Genomic DNA, 21,070 nt, shown 5'->3' with positions numbered 1-21,070 from the left:
TTCTCAGGTATGCTTATGCCCGGACTCTGCGCATCGCTGATGGACCAGACGAGGTTCACCTCTCCTCCATAGCATATCTGGAACTGAGAGATCAGCTAAAACAGACACAGGCAAAACTATGATCTTGTGCCTACAACATCACTACATGGTAATAAGCTATTACATTGCCATGCTCTCAGCTTTTGTCTTTACAACAACAGTTAGTGAACCTTCTGTGATCTCAAAACAGCTTAAATGAACAAAAATAATCTTGTAACTGATTTGTAATAAGCTGTATATTTTTACTGCATCCTACTTGAAGTTAAAAATCATTGTGTTCAAAGTATGTCTGCATCAGCTATTTAATAAAAACATAACACTTGTTTATTAGGAATTCTTTTTAATGTGATCTACAAAAACAGAAAATGACAGCATGAATATAAGACTATTGTCACACTCTTCACGGGTGTGGTCTACCACATGGATGAATTCCATTTGGAGGTGATGGGGATCAGGACGCACAAGCACAGTATTTGTTTGTTTTTTTTTACAATATAAAACAGCAGTGGCCCCATCTATTCGATACACCAGATGGCTTGACCCATGCACCACTCTCCGCTCTCCATTGTCCTTACATTAACCTTTGGGCAGAGATCTTGAGCTGCCAAATCAATCAGTCAATCTTTTATACAATATGACGCAGAGAAGGGAATAAGGGGAAGGGGAGGGGAATAGGCTGGTTTGGAGGTTCAAAGAAAATATGTCAGTGTTTGCTCTTCTTCGACTTTTTGTGAGATCGGTGCGGAGACCTTGATTTGGAGCGGGACTTCTTAGCTGATTTCTTGGGCGTCCTGGAGCGCGACCTCCTGGATCGTTTAGGTGTGCGAGGTGATGAGGGAGATCTGGTGGGACAGACATAGCATGCTTGTATTACATCTTTACATTTCAGTACCTCAAAACATCATTACAGTAAATACATAGCTGGTGGGATTTTGCCTATCTTTACCCGAGAGGGTTTTTTTCTTTCAATTTTAGAGCTTAACTTTCAGATTTTGTAATGCTTTCCTAAAAATCCGCACCCTCCCTCTCCTAAATAGGCCAAGCTCAGGTGTAAATCTGCTGTTATAAACGGTTCGTGTGCACCAAAACATATTGTTGCTTGTGCAGATGTCCTGTGCTTTAGCTTGAGGATATCACCTCACACTCAGACTGCTTCTGTGTACTCATAACACTTCTGCTTTCAGATTTGTGCATTTTTGTGGGACAACCCTGTCAAAAGTGTCCAATCAATGGACTGCCGGGTATGACACCGACCAAAGAAACTGTCATTCCCTTCTTGCAAGCGTGCACACTTTACTCCATCTACTTCCGTCCTCCAGGGCTTGTTATATTTGTATTCTGTGCTTCATTTAGATTCTTGTAGGACTTTTGGAGTTAATACATATACCAGTGTCTGTAATTCTTTTTGCTATAATAGCCACATATCATAATAGCCCATAGCACATTGGCTTCTTGCCACTAGATGACAAAATTGGGTCAATTCTGTTTTTATAGCATCCCTTTCAAGTGGTTACTCTTTAACCTGGTTTAGCAGATCACTTGCCAATATGGATCAACCAGAGCAAGTATTTATTTTAATGGTGCTATCCCTTTCTTCAGATTTTATTGGTAAAGGCATTTTGGAGCAGTGAATGACACTTAATGCTGAAACAGTTACCAGGCAACAAAGAACAAAACAGACGTGTTTCTCTGTCCAGACATAAACATGTTACATAATGTAAAAAAAAATCCTTTTCATCATACATTTAAAGCAATTATAGTGAGATCAACATGCAGTCTTGAATCCTAATTACATGAAGCGATATGTTCATGTTGCTTAATTTCTTCTCTACTAAATGAGTATATTCATCTCTAATCATCTCGCTGTAGTAATCGGCCCTTTTTGTATACATGCAGACCTCACCAGTTGTGTGGGGTTTTTTTTAAATGTCAAAGACCAGAGGTTACTTTAGTTTGCAGAGTCTTGATGTGTTATCTAGTTTTGCCACTGTGAAGAAGCTGACAGCGCCATTAAAATAAAACGCGTTCTGAAGGTTCTTCATTTGGCTGATCCATGCTAGCATGTGATCTTGTGAACTTGGTTAAACAGTAACCGTCACACAGGACAGGCAATGAAAACATAACTGACCTCATTTCTCCTCTAGTGACACAACAGAAGACAATGTACTATGGCACTACTATTTTATAGCTATGTGTAGTCATTATAGCATAAAAAAAGACACTGCTGTATTTGTTTACTCTTAAAGTTTTGCTAGACAACAAGTGGAATGCATAAAATAAACCCTCAAGGGTGGGAGTGGAATACAGCAAGTTACACAGTAAAGCAACTGTAAGGAACGCCCTGAGAAGTCAAGTGAGTTCACCAGGAGGAGGAAGGGACAGTTTCATTTGTCAACATCATACCTGGGATTCTATTGGTTGGGGAATTTTGACAGGGTTGTTTTACCAATATCTAAAAAATAAAGCATAAATCTGAAGGCAGAAGTTTTGCAAGCACACAGAAGCAAGAGATTCAGTCACACTGAAGCAGACCGTTTTAGAGCAGGAGCAGATTTGGAACTGAGCAGGGCCATAGCAAAATCTGTGTTACATGAAGAAATGATGCTCTAAAATTGAAAGGCAATACTCCTAAACAAAGCCAGCAAAGAAGCTCCATGATTGTATAGTAAAATTTAGGATTACAGATGTAGTTGACAGTCTTACCTCTTGGATGACTTTTTGTTGCTGGATCGAGGAGAGTCTTTATGTGAAGAGCGTGAGGATGTATCTTTAGAGTACGATCGGTCAGAGCGTTCTGATCTTTCTGACCGCTCTGAACGGGGCGAGGATGATCGTCCTCTTCTGCTGCCGCTTCGTGTCGGACTGGGTGAGCCGCTGTGACGCCGCTTCCTATCAACCGCAGGGGACAAATATCTGTCAGATAGGGAATTAAATGAATCCAGTGTTTCATGAAGTACAGTGAATGACTACAACTACACTTTACTCACTCACTAACTTGACACCACACTGTTGTCTTACCTGTCCTTCCTGGTTGGCGTGTCCTCCTTCTCTTTTTCCTTCTTTAGCTCTTTCAACCGTGCCTCAGCTTTCTCCTTCTCTTTCTTCTCCCTCTCTTTCTCCCGCTCAAGTTTCTCCTTCTCTTTTTCCTGGACAAAAGGAAAAAAACAAATTACCTCACTGTCGAGTCCTGCAGTTGATATCATCTGTGGTGGATTTTGCAGAGCTTAATTCAATACCTTTTGTAGTAGTTTGTCCCTGTAGTGCTCCACCTGCTCCTGAATGCTCTGGCCAGGCTTCTTAGGTCTTTTCCCAGACTCGAGCTCATCCTGGAATTTCATGACTTTGACCTGTGTTAAAAACACCAGCGGTTAAAACCATCAACACAGTATGATATGATGCCACATGCAGCATGAGAATTGTGAAGTACCTCTATCTCTCTGAGCTTGGTGCGCTTCTCCTCATTCATTTCAGACATCTTTGCCTTAATATCAGAGTCATCTCTGATGGGGTTGGAGTAACTTTGATTATCTTCTGATCGAGGGCTCCTGTCATCATCGTCACTGTCCTCATCATCCCTTCAGAGGAGGATACAGTTCATGAAAAACGGTGCTCAGAACATATTTGTAGATTTTAATAAATGCTCAAAAAAAAAACTGTCCACAGCAAAAAGTAAAACAACTCACTTTTTGGTTTCTTCTGGTTGCTCAAACATCTCCCATTTTGAGGTTGTCACGGCTGAGGAGCAAATAAAAGGCAATTAAAAATCAACAGCCTGGTGCATATAATGGCAACAATCATGCTATCAATACCACTGCAACTGAGGTATGCTCTATTTCATTATATTACAACTGAATAAGTTGAACCCTTAAAGGGGAACTTCGTTTTTTTTCAACCTGGGGTCTGTTTTCATATGTCTTTTCATACATGTGAGTGATGGAGAAATGAATTTTCGACATAGCTCCAGTATTTAGCCAGGTAGCTTAGCAGCTCAGCTAGCAGCTCAGCTAGCGAAAAGTATGGGGCAACTTGCCCCCCCCACATCAGAGTCCGCCCTAACGTGCTTTTTTTCCCCACACTGACCGGCTCGGATAGTCTCAACGAGTGTCCCACAACATACTAGAGATGAGAAGTGAACGAAAACCTCCACATTACTTGGCAATCGCTCTTTGTTGTGGTCTATATCCAAATCTCAGGACGCTAGAAAGCAAATCTCGTTCCGAAATCGCGCGATTTCGGAACGAGATTTGCTTTCCTGCTTTGTCCTGAGATATGACATATGAAAACAGACCCCAGGTTGAAAAAAACCAAGTTCCCCTTTAAATGCCTCACCTTGAGCCTCTAACTCTGCCTCGTCCACTGCTTCCCACTTTGAGGGCGCTACCTTGAAGGCCGTCTCCTTGGATGCATCAACTAATAACCAGAAAAATAATACACTCAGTCACTGCGCAGGAACTACTGGACTGAAATCATCAATAACAACCATATTAAACATTTCGTGTCAATCCCTGCACCACTCACAAGGTATTCCATCTATGTCCTCTTCCATGGGCTTGATAGGAACTCCATCTAGGTCATCCAGAGGGGCTCCGTCGATTGGTGCCCCATCAATGTGCCCTGCGTCAATGGGCACCCCATCCACATCCTCCAGAGGAGTGCCGTCTACGTACTCTCCTATTGGAGCCCCATCAATGTCCTCAGCTACCTCAGCCTGGGACAAAGACAGTAAAAAGAGCTTCAAGTGTCAGTAGATGTCAAAAGCCGAGCTCATACTTGACATTTTTTTTGGAGTACTGGAAGAGTTCAGCATGGCTACATATTTTACCTCAACAACGAGGGTCACAGGCTCCTTCTCTGCAGCGAGATTAACCAGACCCAGGAAGATATTCTGCAGCTTGATAAGGAAGGGGTCTGGGTACACAGCCCAGTCCTCCCACGCCCGGAAACATGACATCACCCGTTGCTGTCAAAAAAAAAAGGAACTGACTAAGTAACCTGGGTCATTAACAATGCAAAAATACAGCTCATTATTATCCAAAGAAAAAAAAACAAACCTTAAAGTTCTCACACTGAAGGTGGCCTTGTATCGTTTTGTAAGTTGCGTTGAGGTCTGAGAAAATCTGGCAGAGTTTTGTCTCAAAGCTATTAAGAACAGAAAGAGAGCAATTGTTTGAATTTTCAGAAAAAGAAGTGGTGATCTAGTTATCTTAGACAGAAAGTAACAAGAAGAAACATCTTACTATTTTCTGTAGTAGGACGCATTGGATACTTTGGCAGAAGAGTTGTACAGCACATCAGAAACCAGATATAACCGTGCAATCTGAAACATCAAAGAGCAAAACACAAGTTAACGCTTCCAGAATAACATCCCAGGTTACTGCTTTTTGTATTTCTCTGTCCTTGTGATAGAGGGTCAGTGTTATGCTTTGCCTTCTTGGGTAGAGGAGTCTTTAGGATGGAGAGGGACTCTGTGATACACTCGACAATCTCTTCAGCAGCTTCAGCGTGGCTGAGACAGAACAGCATGGCCTCAGCAATGTCTCCCCTCCTGGGTGTCAAACCACGGAGCATCTCCTCTAGTTTGTCCCTTTCCCTGTAGAAATGAATTAATACTCTGAATTATAATTACAGTTTCATTAACAGTAATGACTTTAGCACCACAATGATTCTGCAACTTGTGACTTCATTTGTATCAGAATGTATAACAAAGGAAATGATCTTACTCTTCTTTCAAGCAGCCTTTCTTGCTGCCCTCCTCCTCTTCCTCCTCTTCCTCCCCATCATCATAAGGACCATGGAGATATGGATTAAGAGGAGGCGGACGCCAAAGAGAGCCATTTTTAAACATCCTAAAGTCGTCTGTCCGCCATTTGGCTGGTGCTTCACCCTGAAAAGAGCAATAAGTTAAAGTAAATATCAAAAAACAACTGCTGGACTGTGATCTGAAAACATTGTGGGATTTATTCTGTGCCGCTTCTGATGCCATTGAAACTTTGATAAACTATTTTTATCAAGAGGAAACTAACCTGTAGTATGGAGTAGAGCTTCCACCGGTAGTACACATGTGCTGGGCTCTGGTTCTCAAATAAAAACCTAAAAGAAGAAAATTCCCAACCATCACAACTCTGCGTGCAACTACTAAACATACAAACGGCTATTACAAGTCTGACGCGCGACTAAACCGACCTGTACATGGGATTGTTGATTTCTCTGTTCATGATCATGGCTTCAAACATTGGGCCTTCACGCACCACAAACTCGATCATTCGGTGGATGAGAGAGAGTAAATTCCTACAAGAAAAACACAGTTAAAGCAAACGGATTCAGACTGGACGGACTCGAGCACTTCTAAAAGCCTGCCCATTAAAGATTCATTTATGCTTGGTGATTTGACACTCGCAACAGCTGCCTTGCAAACAACATGAGGCATGTTTCACGAAGAAACGCTGCAGGGTGTAGCTGCAGCTGTCATGTACATTACGGTATCATTGCATAGTGCTGCTACAACACGCCTGGCAGAAGACGCTGCCTAAATTATTTAACCCAAGGAAATATCTGGTTATTACTTATTATTTAATTGGCATCAAAGACTAAATTAAGCTTAAGGTGAGACATATATCAATAGACAGCTGTTACAGAGTGTCACAAGACCAGGAATAAATTAACCAGAAGTATGACTATGCCTCTGGGCTTATGTATAAAATCTATAAATAATTGCTAAAAATCTAAACTTACATAATAATTAAACAGCATCTGGTGACATTTAATCATTCACACTGAATAAAAGCAACTAATCGATCAATTTTTGAATTGTGTGTGGAAAAAAGGTTCATCACATTCATGCCTGTGTTCATGGAGGCTACAGTGCTTCTAATCACACTGCATTGCTTGCACCCCTTCTATGAAATCTGCCTACGTTTAAATTTCATAAAATTGGGAACGAGTGAAGCCGTTTAAGTTGGGAAAGTAGGAGCAAGACATTGATAAGACACTGTATGAGCGGTAACATTCTGTCAGTACAATGCCTTTCAATTCCCACTCATCTCCTGACTGGCGTGAAGTGAGAAAGCAGTACAGGATTCTTGGCCTGAAATAGATTAAGTAGGTTATCTACTAGTGGAGCTGGTTCTGACTGAATACAGTGCGAATGGGATCACTAAAGCTCTGCGGTGACAATTTTTGGGGGAAATAAATGGTGCAGGCTGCATACAGTTAACCTAAAGTGGCCAACAAGACAAAGGATGTCTTTCATTTGACAACACAGATCACATTTACTTGTATTGGAGCCGATCGTACCAATGACGGGGTAAAACTCAGTATACTTTCCCAATCCATCCCATGATGCTTTTCAGGTCCCTCGCTGCTGCAGACAGTTCAACTTGTGCTGCTCACCAAGGCCAATGTCAAAGGTCATATATAGACTAATGCTGGCAGGTTTGGATTTGTTGGAAGGGGCCAGATTTACTGAGCTCCCGATAGAGTGACAGAGGCCAAGGGGGTAGACAGTCTGAGTGAGCAATGGTCAGAGAGCAGATCTCACAACTACAGACCTACAATCAGCAGACCATGTATGTAGCAGAGTACCACGTCACTAAAGTTGAGCATCACAATTAAATGTTCATGTATGGAGTGGAACTGTGAAAGTAATGATATCTGGCGGCTCTAAATAGCATATTTAATAAGCTCTACAATGAAGTTTAGCTACATATTTAAAGTAAATATGAATGATGGTGGGAGGTGAAAGAGCAAGGTGCGAAACAAACCTGTCAGTCAGTATTTCTATGTACTAGTATGAGGACATTGTACAGTTGCCTCAACCATTGCTCATCCACACTGACCAGCCCCCTGTAGCATGCAGTGATCAACTGATCAAACTTTTAGCTTCATTATGGGATGTTTTTTCTTTCTAAGTTTGTACACCAATTTTTAAAAAAGAAAAACATGTACCTTTCTGTTGGGATAACCACTTTGACTATGGCTTGCGACAGAGTCTGTATATGAAGTCACATCAGATAATAAACATAGAATGTGAGTATTGTTAAAAAGGCAACAGGTGAAAAATATAAAAAATGCATTGAAAAGTGCAAAAAACAACAATTTTCCTACTCTGCTGTCTGTTTTTTCTGTTTCACTAAAGGCCAAACATCCCTGATACTTTACCACACTAGCCATAAACTCCTTTCTAAAACACTGAGCATTGTGCACACGCTAACAGTTCATTATACCCACACTTTCATATACTGTGCAGCTAGTTACATTCAGTCAACAAGACAATATCTATCACTTACAGAAACTAGGAGTAAAACCTGTGCTGACTACTCCTTACAAAGGCTAACATCTTACCACCACAATTAACAAAGCACTGCCATAACGCATGAGAAAATCCTAGGCTGACATATTGAGTTACCTTCTCAAACTCCTCCTTGTTTTTGGGTGGAGGGAGCAGGGGGGCATTGGGGTTCTTTAGCCTCTCCCGGGGCTGTGCATTGAAGGGTAGGCCAGAGGGAGGTGGTGGGAGTGTATGCTCCATCATGGAAGGAGGGATGTAGATGGGATGAGGTGGAATGGGCACACCTTTGCCCCATCCTAGTTTCATCTCAAAGTTCATTATCATCTTTCCTATAACGGGAACAAATATATGATTATGTATATAGACATACAAGGAATGGAAAGAGGATCAGAAAGTCAATGTTTCATTTATTTATAAAGAAATACAGCTTTGTACCATTTAAGTTCTTGAGTGCTCGCTCAGCATCCCTCCTGTTCATGAAAGCCACAAAGCCACAGTTCCTCTCCCGAGCCCTTTCCTCATCTGTCCTCGGCCACATGATTTTCACACTGGCCAGTGGGCCGTAGCGACCAAACTCTTGACACAGCATCTCCTCGTTCATCTATAACATGACAATCCAGAAAAAATATTAACCCTTCATATATCTAGTTTAGGGAAACATTTGCACAAGCACATTCACTTGAAATTAAGGGCATATGCAGCACAATTTCTATACATTTAGAATAAGAATACGGGCAAAGCAAGAGGCTCATGTCAAGCCCTGCCTTTTCACAACAAAGCTTGGTCTATCAGTGCTTAAGTCCTACATGTTTGTGTACAAAATCACCTGTGGATTGATGTTTCCAAGGTACAAGTTAGTAGTGGATGGATCTCCGACATCATGGGACCCTGGAGCACAGTCATCCAAAACTGCAGACACAGAGAAGAGAAAAGAATTTCCTGCAGTTGTCTGACAGGATAAGACGTGTTCTTGGCAAGATGCAGATATTCACAGCCACTGTATTAAGTCAAAATTACCACTGGACGGACGGTTTCTTCTTGAAGAACCATCCGCTAAAAGAAGCAGAAAAGCAGTATAAATTTTGTTTCAGGGCATAAGTGGACAAAGGGGTAGGGGGTGGAGTAAGGCGTGCAGGGCAGGGCCATTCCAGGCCAAGTTAGTGCATGTACTACAGTAAAAGCTCTTACATGAGCGTCTTCCATCCATGCCCGAGAGAGGTTCAAAACGACTGACACGGCCTTTCATCTTGTGTCTCTCATCCCTTTCTTCCTGTATTCTGGAAAAAAACAGAACACATTACACATAAGTACAAAATATGTCAAAATTATTACAACTTCAGAAGTTTCAGAAATATACCATAACACTTGTCAAACTATAGTTTTCACCATTACAATCAGTTAAATCTTGAACAAATTTCTGTAGTGAAACTTACTGTTTAAGTTCTTCTTTGAAGAGCTCCAAGTTACTCTTCTTCTTCTCCTTTTCAGTATTTTTCTTCAAAGTCTGAAACAGAAAGGAAAATATCAGCAAAGCATTTTAAACTACATCAATAATAAACGTGGATTCTTGCTGACTGTGACAGTACTTACATGTCTTTTGTCTAATGCTAAAAACTGAGGTGGAGTTTCCAAAGGCAATATGCTTTTTGGCTGGGTCTCAAAACGTGACTTCGGCTTGTACAGTTTTCCTCTCTTTTCATCAGCAGCTGTTTCCTCTGTAAGGAGAAGGCATATGTTTGTTTCAGGTTTCACTGCTTTTGCATTAGTGTTTCACCTTTCAACTCAGACACTGCTGTTAATTGTTCTTGTGCTTTGACATGTCATGCTAACAATTTTGGAAATACACAAATCTTTTTCTGTACCTTTTGTTGCATTTGCAAGACCTCCACGGACAAAGGCCTTGACTTTGCCCTCACCCCCACCTTCAAAAGCAGCAAGAAACTCCTCATAAATCTCTGCTGCTGCCCGCTCATCTTCCTGAAAACAGAAACCATTATCAGTGTAAACAAAAACACACTTAAAGAAGCATCTCACGGACAATATTTACCAATAATGTTAAGAATATTCTTGAATAGGAAATCCATGCTTACTTTTTTCTTTATATCATCTTGTTCCTTCTTGCTTAGGGTCCTCTTTGCCACTGCCATTTTGCCAATACTGAAAGACTTCAGCTTGCTCTCAAGAAGCGCCTGTGGATGTAAACAATACACGGTTAGCTTTCAACAGGTAATTTATTCCCACGCAATTTAACTCTTAATCAGCAGCGTTACCACATCTTGGCCACCACAAACATTACAACTGCGTCTAATAACGTCGATTACTGTACATAATATGAAATGTAATACGTGACAGTTATGTTGGCAGACAAGTTGCGCGGGGTCCATTACCGCAACTCCACGCAGCATTAAACTGTAGGTTGTAATTACTGTTAGCCTGTGATCACTGTCCACATCTTAGATGGTCACTATCTGTGCTGCATTTACTGCATGTTTACTTTACTGAGCTGCAGGTTGACAACATGAAATAGATGCAACTGAACAAAATCAGCCAGAGGCCTAACAAATCGGTTATTGCTGCAGCGCCACCGAGTGCATGTATTACGCTAAGCGGCCAAAGACGGTTCCTCGAAGCTAACGCTGGGATACCATTAGGCCCGAGCTCCAAAATATTACCTTTCCTATTTCTAAACTCAGGTATTCAACAGTCAAACTTCGTTTTGACGACGTGCTATGTCCGTATTAGGTGCCCAACCATCAATATTCAGACAGTTTAGACTAGTCCTGCAATGGTAGCTGATTCTTTAGCTTAGCTTAGCTAAATTAGCCAGTGTGGAGAGCCACGGTTAGCTTTAGCGCGGTAGTAGTTAGCCAACAATGTTGCGTACACTCGTAACGCTGCTCTTTTCCAGGTTACAACTATGTTAACTACGCAGGTTGTTCAGACACAATATCATTTACGCCATTTCCATTACAACAGGTACCACCTAGCTAATACAGGAACAAAGTGTAAATTTCACCTTAGCGCTAGCTTTTTGAGAGCCACCAGGCGCTCGGTCCGCCATCTTTTGTGGTACTAAAATAAAATCAATCACCGAGCAGATGATAGCGGTGAATATGAAAGTTCAGGCGATGCAGTCGATCAACGAATCAACGATGGCTATTATTTCTGTCTCTTTTAGTAGCTTCCGGTAGGCATTTTTTTTAACTATAAAATGACACTACCGCGAATAATACAACCGAAGTGTTTGGAAAAAGTCCAATAATTAGGAGTTGTAAAGTATATAGTTTTATATTATTCCAGTTATTTTGTCATTATATCACAAAATACAAAAAATGACCGAATAGCTGCATTGACATCACAATTGACTATAATCTGTATCTAGTTATTTAATTTATTTAGCAAAGAGAAAAATACAAAATTTAGATAGGATGAAGCTGGCAATACCATAATTATGTCAACAGATGGCTCTCTTGTTCTATCTCCAGTCAATTTTTCTAACCTGTTATTATTCTGACAAGCGACTGTGATTTCAAATTCCAGTTTTTAATTGTTACAGCTGTGGTACTTCCTTTTAAAGACACTGAGCTGCGTCATTCAGTTTAGAGTAAGCCATTTATAAAATCTACATGTACACTATATGGTCCAGATTGATTGAAATGTCAAACTATGCATATTAGGCCCGCTTCTTGAGTCAAGTTTATTCATGCCACCTCCTTCAAGGCTTTTTGAGGCCAGGTGCCGCATGAAGCTACTGTGAGACCCCACACCCTCCCTGCGCGTCTTTAATCCTTTTTTTTTTTTTTTTTTTTTTTGGAAAAACATCACCCTGTGCTCCGTCCCTCCTACCACGCCGAACAAACGCTATATTCATCTGCTGGAGCTTGCAGTTGCTGAAACTCCCTGCAGGAACTCCTGGGTACTTTTTTCCCCACCGTTTGAGCTGCTGTAGCACAATGCCATTCATGCCACGGAGCGAAAACAGGCGAAGCTCCTGCTCCGTTCACCAAACAATGTGGAGAACATGCAGTCTTTTTTGCGCATGGACTCTACTATTCTTGACAGAAGTCTGTGCGCAGTCCCAGCAGAGGTACACCTTTTATTTACTTACTTTTCAAATTAATGTGAAAGATTTATGAGGAGAAAAAAAAAAGAAGCAAGGTGTCAAGGATCCCATGCAGGCTGTGGAGAAGGAGCTGGAGTTCATAGAGGAATATTCTGCAGTCTGGGCTATGAAGACATATGGCGCATTGGCGAGGAATGAAATAATCAACTGCTGTCTTTTTTATTGATCGTCATCATTTGATATTTATAGAAAACATTTTCCCCCCCTCAGACCAATCTTTACATGTGGAGGAAACATCACAGGGGAGTCTGGAGTAATCGGGAGCCAGGGCTATCCAGGAGTTTACCCTCCAAATACCAAATGTGTGTGGAGAATCACAGTGAGTCCCATTACATATTCACGTGTTTTGCTTTCCCACTGAAGCCTAGAAAAAATGATGACAAAACTGTTAATTCAAATTATAGAAAACAGCTGGACAATATAATAGTATGAGGCTCTTTGGCTCAGCCCAAACTCCCAATTTCCTTCTAAAAATACCTAACCACAGTCAGCTTAGGGCATTTTTTTTGCTGACTGGCTCTTTAACATTATTGTACTTTGAAGCTGGAACATTTATAACCAGGTCCATAATTACAGTATGGGGTTTAGTAAATGATTGTGGAAGACTCAGTCATGACTGAACATTTTTTTGTTGTTAATATTACTCAAAAATAACATCCATAATAAGAAATTTGTCCTTAATGCCCTCTGTGATTTTCCATCCAGGTCCCTGAGGGCAGGGTGGTGGTATTATCATTCCGCTTTATTGATCTGGAGAATGACAACCTGTGTCGCTATGACTACGTGGATGTTTACAGCGGCCATGTAAGTGGGCAGAGGCTCGGTCGCTTCTGCGGGACGTTCAAGCCAGGGGCCCTTGTCTCGACAGGCAACAAGATGCTCCTGCAGATGGTTTCTGATGCCAACACTGCTGGGAGTGGTTTCCTTGCTGTTTTCTCTGCTGCTCACCCACATGAGAGAGGTAGGCAAACATGGGAAGAAGAAGCTGGGAAAAAGGTCTTGACAGGCTTCTTCTTAGTGTTGCTGCCTTACTTAAAGCTGTCAAGGATGCAAAGGGTAGCAACTGTGTAGAAAATACCCTCCTGCTATCCAAGCGTGTAACACAAAGCCACGTGGGACTGTGTCAACATGAGTGGCTTCACTGAGGTCACTGCATTGTACCACAATGACCAGACAGAAATAGAAAAAATGTGCCTTCTTAAGTAGCCTTTGCATAATACAGTGAATCACATTCAGCACTTGCAGACACACTGTAAGACAAAAGGAAGCACAGTTTTGTTCTTCTGCTCGGTTAAAGCGGATGACCTTTGAGGGTTTCATTTGTCTGAGACAAAGCTTTGGCTTTAAAGTTCACGTGGACAAGAAGAGAGCTGCATGTCAACTGTTCTCACGGTGTGATGTGGAATTTCTCACTGATGTTTTTTGGGAGCATTCCAGTAGAAAACACAAGTCCTCTCCGCAGTGTCCTATCTACTGTTTTTTGTGGAATTTTAATGGATAGGTCTCTGTAGCCAACGAGCTGACAGCTATAATGGACAATGTCTATTAACCTTGCTTGACAGGAGAAGAAAGATAGACTGTCATTAAACATGATTAACACCGTACAGCACAGCGTGTCCTACATTTGTCAGGTGTCTGTTTTTGACTGAGCTAAATTCTTACTTTAGTGATGTTGGAAAGGAAACATCAGTTCAAGTGTATGTTTTTTAAACTGCACACAAGACCCATGAGGCAAGAAGAGCTCCTATTAAAGTAGATGAGTGGTTAATAGCATGGTTACATAATTGACTCATCATTTTAGCCTTTAAAAGGATGGAAAATAAGATCTTGTACATTTTTGTGAAGCAGCAGGAATGATATTTTGCTGATGAATGCTGCTAATGATCATGATCTCTCCTAAGGGGATCAGTACTGTGGAGGCAGACTGGACAAGCCCTCTGGGACTTTTAAAACACCTAACTGGCCAGAAAAGGACTATCCAGCTGGTGTCACCTGCTCCTGGCATATAGTGGCACCAAAGAACCAGGTTAGAGATTTAATGTTCAGATCTAAATGTGACTTTTTGATGGGAAAATGACTCAACAATGATCCCATTGAACAGCTTACTTGCTGCTTACCCACCTGATAAAGAGCCTATTACAAGCTTTATTCCTAAAAGAGGATTTCTTCTGCAGATTATCGAAGTGAAGTTTGAGAAGTTTGATGTGGAGCGAGATAACTACTGCCGCTACGACCATGTCTCAATTTTCAACGGGGCAGAAATAAATGACGCAAACCGGATTGGAAAATACTGCGGAGACAGCCCCCCAGCGTAGGTGATTTCTGTCAAGATTCAGTTCTAAAGCGCCTGTCCTGTGACTTCATCTCCTGTTATCCTCAGTCTAATTTTCTGTGTTGTCATGCAGGCCAGTGTTCTCAGAGGGGAATCAGCTGCTGATCCAGTTCCTGTCTGACCTCAGTCTAACCGCTGATGGATTCATTGGACACTACAAGTTCAGACCAAAGAAATTCCCCACTACAACAATACCACCCACCACCACCACTCAGCCCGTCACCACCAGGCCCATACGTAAGCAGCAACTTGTTTCTAATGAAAAACAGTAGAAGACTTAAAACATCTGTTTGTTCATGCAACTATGAGTCATACTGGCTTTGTACTACTGGATACTCTTGCTAACATGTGGAGTTTATCTTCTGGTTGAAACACAAGGGGGGGGGGTCTGGATTTTTCCTACAATAGCCGATCAATAGCAGATTAAGTAACAGTCCAGTATGACTGTGATTACAACACCTCCTTTGTGTTGCTTATTGTTCTGAATTTAGTCAGAACATTCTCACTGCAGTTAAAAGTGGACAGTCAAGCAAAAAACTATATATTCACAATTCAGTCTGCAGTAGTGATGCATTAGTCTGTTCCAGGGATAAACCGATTATCGGTGTGGCCAATTAGCATGGCTGATATTTGGCATTCTTTATGATTATCCATATTGGTATTTTTATTTTCTGATTATTGATATTTTTGTGTTACTATGTGTTACTATTTCGTGTTGTGTTACTATAAGTCTCAGAAATGTCTCTTAAGCAGAAACTGCAACAAACTGCACAAAAACACAAGCTCTTGCCACAAACCAGGAAATTAGCTGCCCTCGCAGTGGCTAAGGCTAAAGGCTAGTGGCTAAGTTAGAAGGCAGCGACAAAATTACCCCGAAACAGAGTCTGAAAAACAATAACCAATTATGCTTTTGGACCTCAGTGGGCAATAAAAGTGATAAAACAGTGAAAGATTAATAAAATATAGAAGAACAGCAGACAGAACTGCAGTCGATTGCACATAAACAGAGGAGAGCGTCTTAATTTTTTCACTCCTATTTCTATTTTACACATTCAGTTATAGTCACCTTTCTTCATAAAGAAGCCTAGTTTTGAATGACAGGTTATCTGCTATCACATTGGGGTTAAAACATTACATCCAACATATATCGGTTCCAAATGTTGTTATCTTTCTTATCATCATCGGTATCGGCCCTGGAAAACCCATATCAGTCGATCCCTAGGCTCCTCAGTGGAGTGAGTCAAAAGAACATACAGTACTTAGGACTTAAAAGATGCAGCCCGGCACTTGTTCAAACACAACATGTGTTAAAACTGTGTGTTTTGTGACATTCCTTTCATGTAAAGTGTACATAAGTTAATATAGAGTGTGGGCGTGTGTGTGTGTGTGTGTGTGCACCCGCAATCAGAGCTCATTTTCATACTCAAACTCACCTTCCCACGCACTGTTGTTTTTCCCCTTAGCCAGTCCAGGTTATTTTGGCGTCTCACTGCCATGATGTCATACTGTGACACTGCTTTCTGGTCAGCTTATCTTAACCGACTTTTCCCTCTCCAGTAAGAAAAATATTTAGCCAGCCACCCTGTATTTTCTTTAAACCTCCGTCCTTTCCTTTATGGACTCTTTACCATCTCTAACTCGAAAAACAGATGTTCACTTGTCACATTATCTGGCTTTTCTACACATTATACAAAGTGCATTGTCTCTGAGGTCGACAGCCGCTCATTTGGAGAGGCTCTTGTGTTACCGAGAATATCCAGTAAATAAACCACAGGGGAAGCAGATGTGACCATAACTTACATGCTTGCATCACTAGCAGGCAAAATTACAGAGATTGAATTATCTTTTGTGTGTGTGTGTGTGTGTGTGTGTGTGTGTGTGTGTGTGTGTGTGTGTGTGTGTGTGTGTGTGTGTGTGTGTGTGTGTGTGTGTGTGTGTGTGTGTGTGTGTGTGTCTCCACAGCGCTGAAGTACTCTGTTGCCCTTTGCCAGCAGAAATGTAAAAGACGAGGAACACTTGAGAGCAATTACTGCTCCAGCAATTTTGGTAAGAGCGTCTGTGCTTCTTGCAATTAATCTAATATATTCTAGTGTTTTTTGTATTGTTAAACAGATCTGCTGCTACAAAAATACTAATCCTGAAGTACAGATACTCAGAAACAGACCCCATGCTGCAGTTTACAGTCCCGATCATGTCACTATCTTTGCTCTTTTGATTTTCCCCTGCTCATCTGAATAACTTCCTTGATAGCCTGTCAGGAACTGAAGGACTGTATACAGTCGGGCTCAGTTACCTCCAGTGTAAATAGTAACACACACACTCATCCACTCACTGTATGTAAACCGGCAATAAATGAACGTGTTGATTCAGGCTCGGCCTCCGTTCACTCCTCTCCCGCTCTCTGATGTTTTCCCCGCTGAGATGTTTACTGCATGCATTAGATTGGCATTTCAAAGAGCTCACTTGAATTTACATCAGGAACTGAGGAAAGGCAAGTGATGTGGAAAAAGTCGCCTGTGTGATGTGGCGGCGGACTCATCGCACCATACGTGACACTGCATTTTAATGAAGTGGCGAGACAGTGGGCTGGAAATAGTTTCTTCAGTTGACACTTGTGACATTTGGTGTTGTTTTAATTCAATTAAATGCACTTTGAATTGTCAAAAAAGAGTTCACTGGATGATGTAACAGTAGCAACAGATGCAATAGCACAAAAGGAAATGGCAGACCTCTGGCTGCTCTCATCTGTCAGGAAATGAAACAGGCAGTAGGCCCATTTGAAGTCCAGACATATTGGTACCATCAGTGTAAAGAATCCCGTTTATGGCGAACAAGCTGCAATTTCATCTCCACTGGTCTGTTGCTGCTAAATGTCACGTCTGCATGAGTCAAACTGTACTTTTGGTGCTTTTGGAGACCTGGTCAGACTAAACAAAGGCTGACTGAAACTTATCCATGCTCATTTGTCATATTGTTTGTCACTTTGAGGCAGAAAAAAAACAACTGCAGACAAGTTGGAACTCTGTTCTGATCAATTAAGCTGTAAAACTGTGCCTCTTTTGTTAATAATTTTGTACACAGAAGCTGAACGATTAAGCTATTGTGCATTTCACTCAGTCCGACTGGTAAAGGCTGGAACTACTCATATTTGAAACTTAGTACAGCAAATGATATCTTTGATGTCGCATTCTGAGTTCATGAGAAGGAGGTGAGAGGTCATGGATGGAGGAGGGAGCTGTAAAAGGGTCAGAAGGGCAGTGTTGATATCCTGTAAGGAAATGCTAGGAGTCTGTGCTGTTAATTCTCGCTGACATTTTTACAGACGGGCTACACTTCAAACTACAGGGACTGAAATGTAGTAGGCACATTGTTTGCATTTCTCACAGATTATCAATGATAATAAAAAACAGATTTTCTTCACTATATCTATGTTAAATCCCCCACTGTGAATTCCAGGCTTCCTTTTGTCTGTAACATTTGCTGTTAATTCTTCGCATTCAACATTTTTAGCCCCTTATATTTTGACACCTGCTCATGATAGGGAACATAGACTTACATTTACTTTGGCCTGCAACATAACAAGTTGGAAAAGTGTTGTATGTAAAGACTCTCTCCAATGAAAATCAAGTCTGTTACCTTCTTAACATGTACATATGGTGTTTTTTATATGCTAGAAGACATATCATGAGCAAAATAAGCAGTCAGTGCAATCGCTTAGAATTTCAACCTTGAAGCTGCAGTGCACAGAAGAAAAACACAGATTCTCATTGGTTTCATACAAAACAAACTCAAGGTGGGGTTGAGCTTTCTGCATCATCATTTTACTTCAGAATTGGTTTCAGGTTTGCCAACTTATTGCAAAATGACAGCTTGCCATTGTGTAGCGTTTGGTAGTGTTACCAGCATTTTAGCAGGTGAGCTGGAATGCTCGAGCTGACATGAATGGAGAGAGATGAGGGGAAATGGAGGCAATCCACACATTGTGCAATGTGAAGTTGCTTTAAAGCCATTATAAGGAATGAAGGAATCATTTTTGTGGGGAAAAAAATTCTAAATATGTAACGTTGATACAATCAGATGAATTTTAGGTGTTAACGACTGAAGACTAAAAGCAGCTGGAGAATGTAAATGCTTGGTAAAGATGAGCTAAAATGGCACAGTACCATCATTTACTTCTTGGTCATTATCCAAAGTGTCATTATGCTGCAGCTGTTACTGTGCTTGTAAGATTTGGCTTTTGTTTAAACAACAGCAACACCTGCCAAAGTAGTAGACACTGACCTTGCAGCTGATATGAATTAAAACATCTGGATGTTGTTTATTAGAGCGTGTATTAACTGTTGTATTATTTGATTCCTAGATAAGGACACGTGTTTTCTTATGTGATGTACGGTGTTTTTCTTGGTAAATTACAGCACTTTTGTGTCCTTGATGTCACTTTTCATCCCTCCTTTTGTGTGTCTGCGACAGTGATAACTGGGACTGTCATTACGGCGGTGATTAGAGGAGGAAGTATGTACGCCACCATCTCTATCATCAACGTGTATAAAGAAGGAAGCCTGGCAATCCAGCAGGCAGGAAAGACAATGAGCACCAAGATCATTATCCTGTGCAAGAAGTGCCCGTTTATCAGAAGAGGTGAGTGCACAGCATGCTGGGGAAATTTAATTGGCTCGGTGTCCTTGAGAAAATACTTTCTGATGTATGAAGAAAGAAACAAATGAGTCATTATCTAAATGATGGTAATCACTGTGCACTTCCTGGTCGACTGTTTTGAATAACCTATGACTCTGAGTTTGCCTCCTCTGCTGTGCCGTCACGCTCGGCTGACGGATCGAAGCGTTAGGTGAGCGGCAGAACTCACTGTCCAAACAGTCAATGAAACTCGAAATATGTTTATATGCGCGCATATAAACATACAGCATACAGACCTGCCACGTGCGGCTTCTCATATTCGCCCTCCCTGAATGTCTCTGCCGTTTCCGCCACTGCATTCAGGTTTTTTTTGTGTGACCTCACCAGGCTTGAACTACATCTTCATGGGCCAGGTGGACGAGGAGGGCCGGGGGAAAATCGCCCCGCACCACTTTGTCATGGCGTTTAAGACGAAGAACCAAAAAGGACTGAACGTTCTGAAAAACAAGCAGTGCTGAGTTCCAGTAGCTCTGAGGATCTCCGTGGAACCGCTCTGCCCGAGGCTCGGCTGTGGATGGAAACAATTAAGCTAAAAATAAAATATATATATCTTCTTCTCAACAACACAAACACAGGTCACAAAAACAACAACAGAGAAACACAGAATCTGCATGATTCATTCAGCTAAGGGGAGCTGAGATTGGTATGTTTTTTTAATCTAAGTTTTTTGAAGAAACAAGACAATCTGAAATGTGTCTCCTATTAAAAAGAGCTGTCTGTCTGTCTGTCAGTCTGTTTTGCAGACTCGGTTTAATCAGCTGCAAAATTAGCTGAAATTTCCACCTCTATTCTCGGACCGCTCCCTGCATAGTCACATTCCTGTCACGCTCCGAGCAGGGAATTAAATTGTAGCCAGTAACTGGAGCCAAGACTGGGGAATAGTACAGCGATTCATGGACATGTTTCATAAGTCAAACATTATTTGAATTGTTTACAAATTTCACAGTGCACATCTGTTCTGACTTCCCATAGTGTCGCTTTTACTCTCAAATTATTTTCTATTCGGTCTTTCAGTTTCTCCCTCGGAGGCTGTAGAGCACAGTGTGGATAAAGACTCTAATTAATGCAGTAAACAAAGATATCTGTCTGGCAGAGTAGTCTTAAATTTTATGATTAATACCAATGGGGGGATTTGTTGCAGTTTTAATGACAGTGTAGCAGCCTGCCATTCATTTCCTGTGTTCAGTTTTAATGGGCAGGTTCAGAAGTTTGAAAATGTGGTGATTAAAGTGCAATATTTAATATATACGTGATTCTTTTAAAAGGATTTTCTGCTGGTTTTATGTGAAAGAAATGAGGATCTTCCCAGCTGAAGCTTGTTTTTTTTCTCCTTTAGTGTGTTTATGGATGCAAAGCACCGCCGTCATTCACTTACTGTCATTGTTTTTAAAAGGCAAAGATATGAAATGAAAACTATTTTCATATGAAAAAGTCTGTGAATATTATTTATATTTTTTTTCGTTTTCATCTGCCCAAATAAAAACTCCTTCCACCTTTTCCTTTTTGCTTGTCTTGGAGCTGGAAGCTGAAAAATGCCAAATAATATTTGAAGTGGTCTGTTTAAAGCCGTCGAGGCAACTGTGCTCGGCTGAGC

At 41.2% G+C, this 21,070-nt stretch overlaps 3 protein-coding genes across 9 annotated transcripts in view; 2 read left to right on the top strand and 1 right to left on the bottom strand.

Annotated features, from left to right (window-relative positions):
- nphp3 (nephronophthisis 3) overlaps positions 1-366 on the top strand; it is a 39,342-nt gene extending 38,976 nt beyond the window's left edge. For both annotated transcript variants that reach the window (XM_022207191.2, XM_022207259.2), the window contains one exon: positions 8-366. In XM_022207191.2, the coding sequence (XP_022062883.2) occupies positions 8-122 (115 nt within the window). In that variant the 3' untranslated portion in view covers positions 123-366. The remainder of the gene's footprint in view (positions 1-7) is intronic.
- u2surp (U2 snRNP-associated SURP domain containing) lies at positions 360-11,467 on the bottom strand. Of its 6 annotated transcripts, none has more exons than XM_022207233.2 (26): positions 11,343-11,467; positions 10,417-10,515; positions 10,189-10,303; positions 9,917-10,041; positions 9,760-9,830; positions 9,515-9,603; positions 9,344-9,379; positions 9,153-9,235; positions 8,762-8,927; positions 8,444-8,655; positions 7,984-8,027; positions 6,223-6,327; positions 6,063-6,129; positions 5,760-5,923; positions 5,467-5,629; positions 5,277-5,356; positions 5,091-5,178; positions 4,862-4,999; positions 4,558-4,747; positions 4,369-4,449; positions 3,723-3,774; positions 3,467-3,614; positions 3,276-3,386; positions 3,058-3,185; positions 2,743-2,952; positions 360-881 (listed from the first exon to the last, which is right to left on the bottom strand). In XM_022207233.2, exons 1-26 carry the CDS (start codon positions 11,385-11,387, stop codon positions 743-745), a joined length of 2,949 nt encoding a protein of 982 aa, XP_022062925.1. In that variant the 5' UTR covers positions 11,388-11,467; the 3' UTR covers positions 360-742. The 6 variants fall into 6 exon arrangements, with proteins under 6 accessions (XP_022062925.1, XP_022062934.1, XP_051796703.1 ...); XM_022207242.2 differs by having other exon boundaries at positions 2,743-2,928; XM_051940743.1 differs by having other exon boundaries at positions 3,058-3,095.
- A 679-nt stretch (positions 11,468-12,146) lies between these two features.
- On the top strand, positions 12,147-20,973 carry pcolce2b (procollagen C-endopeptidase enhancer 2b). The gene is made up of 9 exons (XM_022207297.2): positions 12,147-12,413; positions 12,660-12,768; positions 13,155-13,410; positions 14,351-14,475; positions 14,624-14,760; positions 14,855-15,018; positions 16,744-16,827; positions 19,252-19,419; positions 19,804-20,973. The coding sequence occupies exons 1-9, from the start codon at positions 12,280-12,282 to the stop codon at positions 19,932-19,934; spliced, it is 1,308 nt and encodes a 435-aa protein (XP_022062989.1). The 5' UTR covers positions 12,147-12,279; the 3' UTR covers positions 19,935-20,973.
- The last annotated feature ends 97 nt before the right edge of the window (positions 20,974-21,070 follow it).

The sequence above is a fragment of the Acanthochromis polyacanthus genome, chromosome 20 (genome assembly GCF_021347895.1).
Source record: "Acanthochromis polyacanthus isolate Apoly-LR-REF ecotype Palm Island chromosome 20, KAUST_Apoly_ChrSc, whole genome shotgun sequence".
In the NCBI taxonomy this organism is placed as follows: Eukaryota; Metazoa; Chordata; class Actinopteri; family Pomacentridae; genus Acanthochromis; species Acanthochromis polyacanthus.
This window is presented reverse-complemented; position numbering and strand designations above follow the sequence as displayed.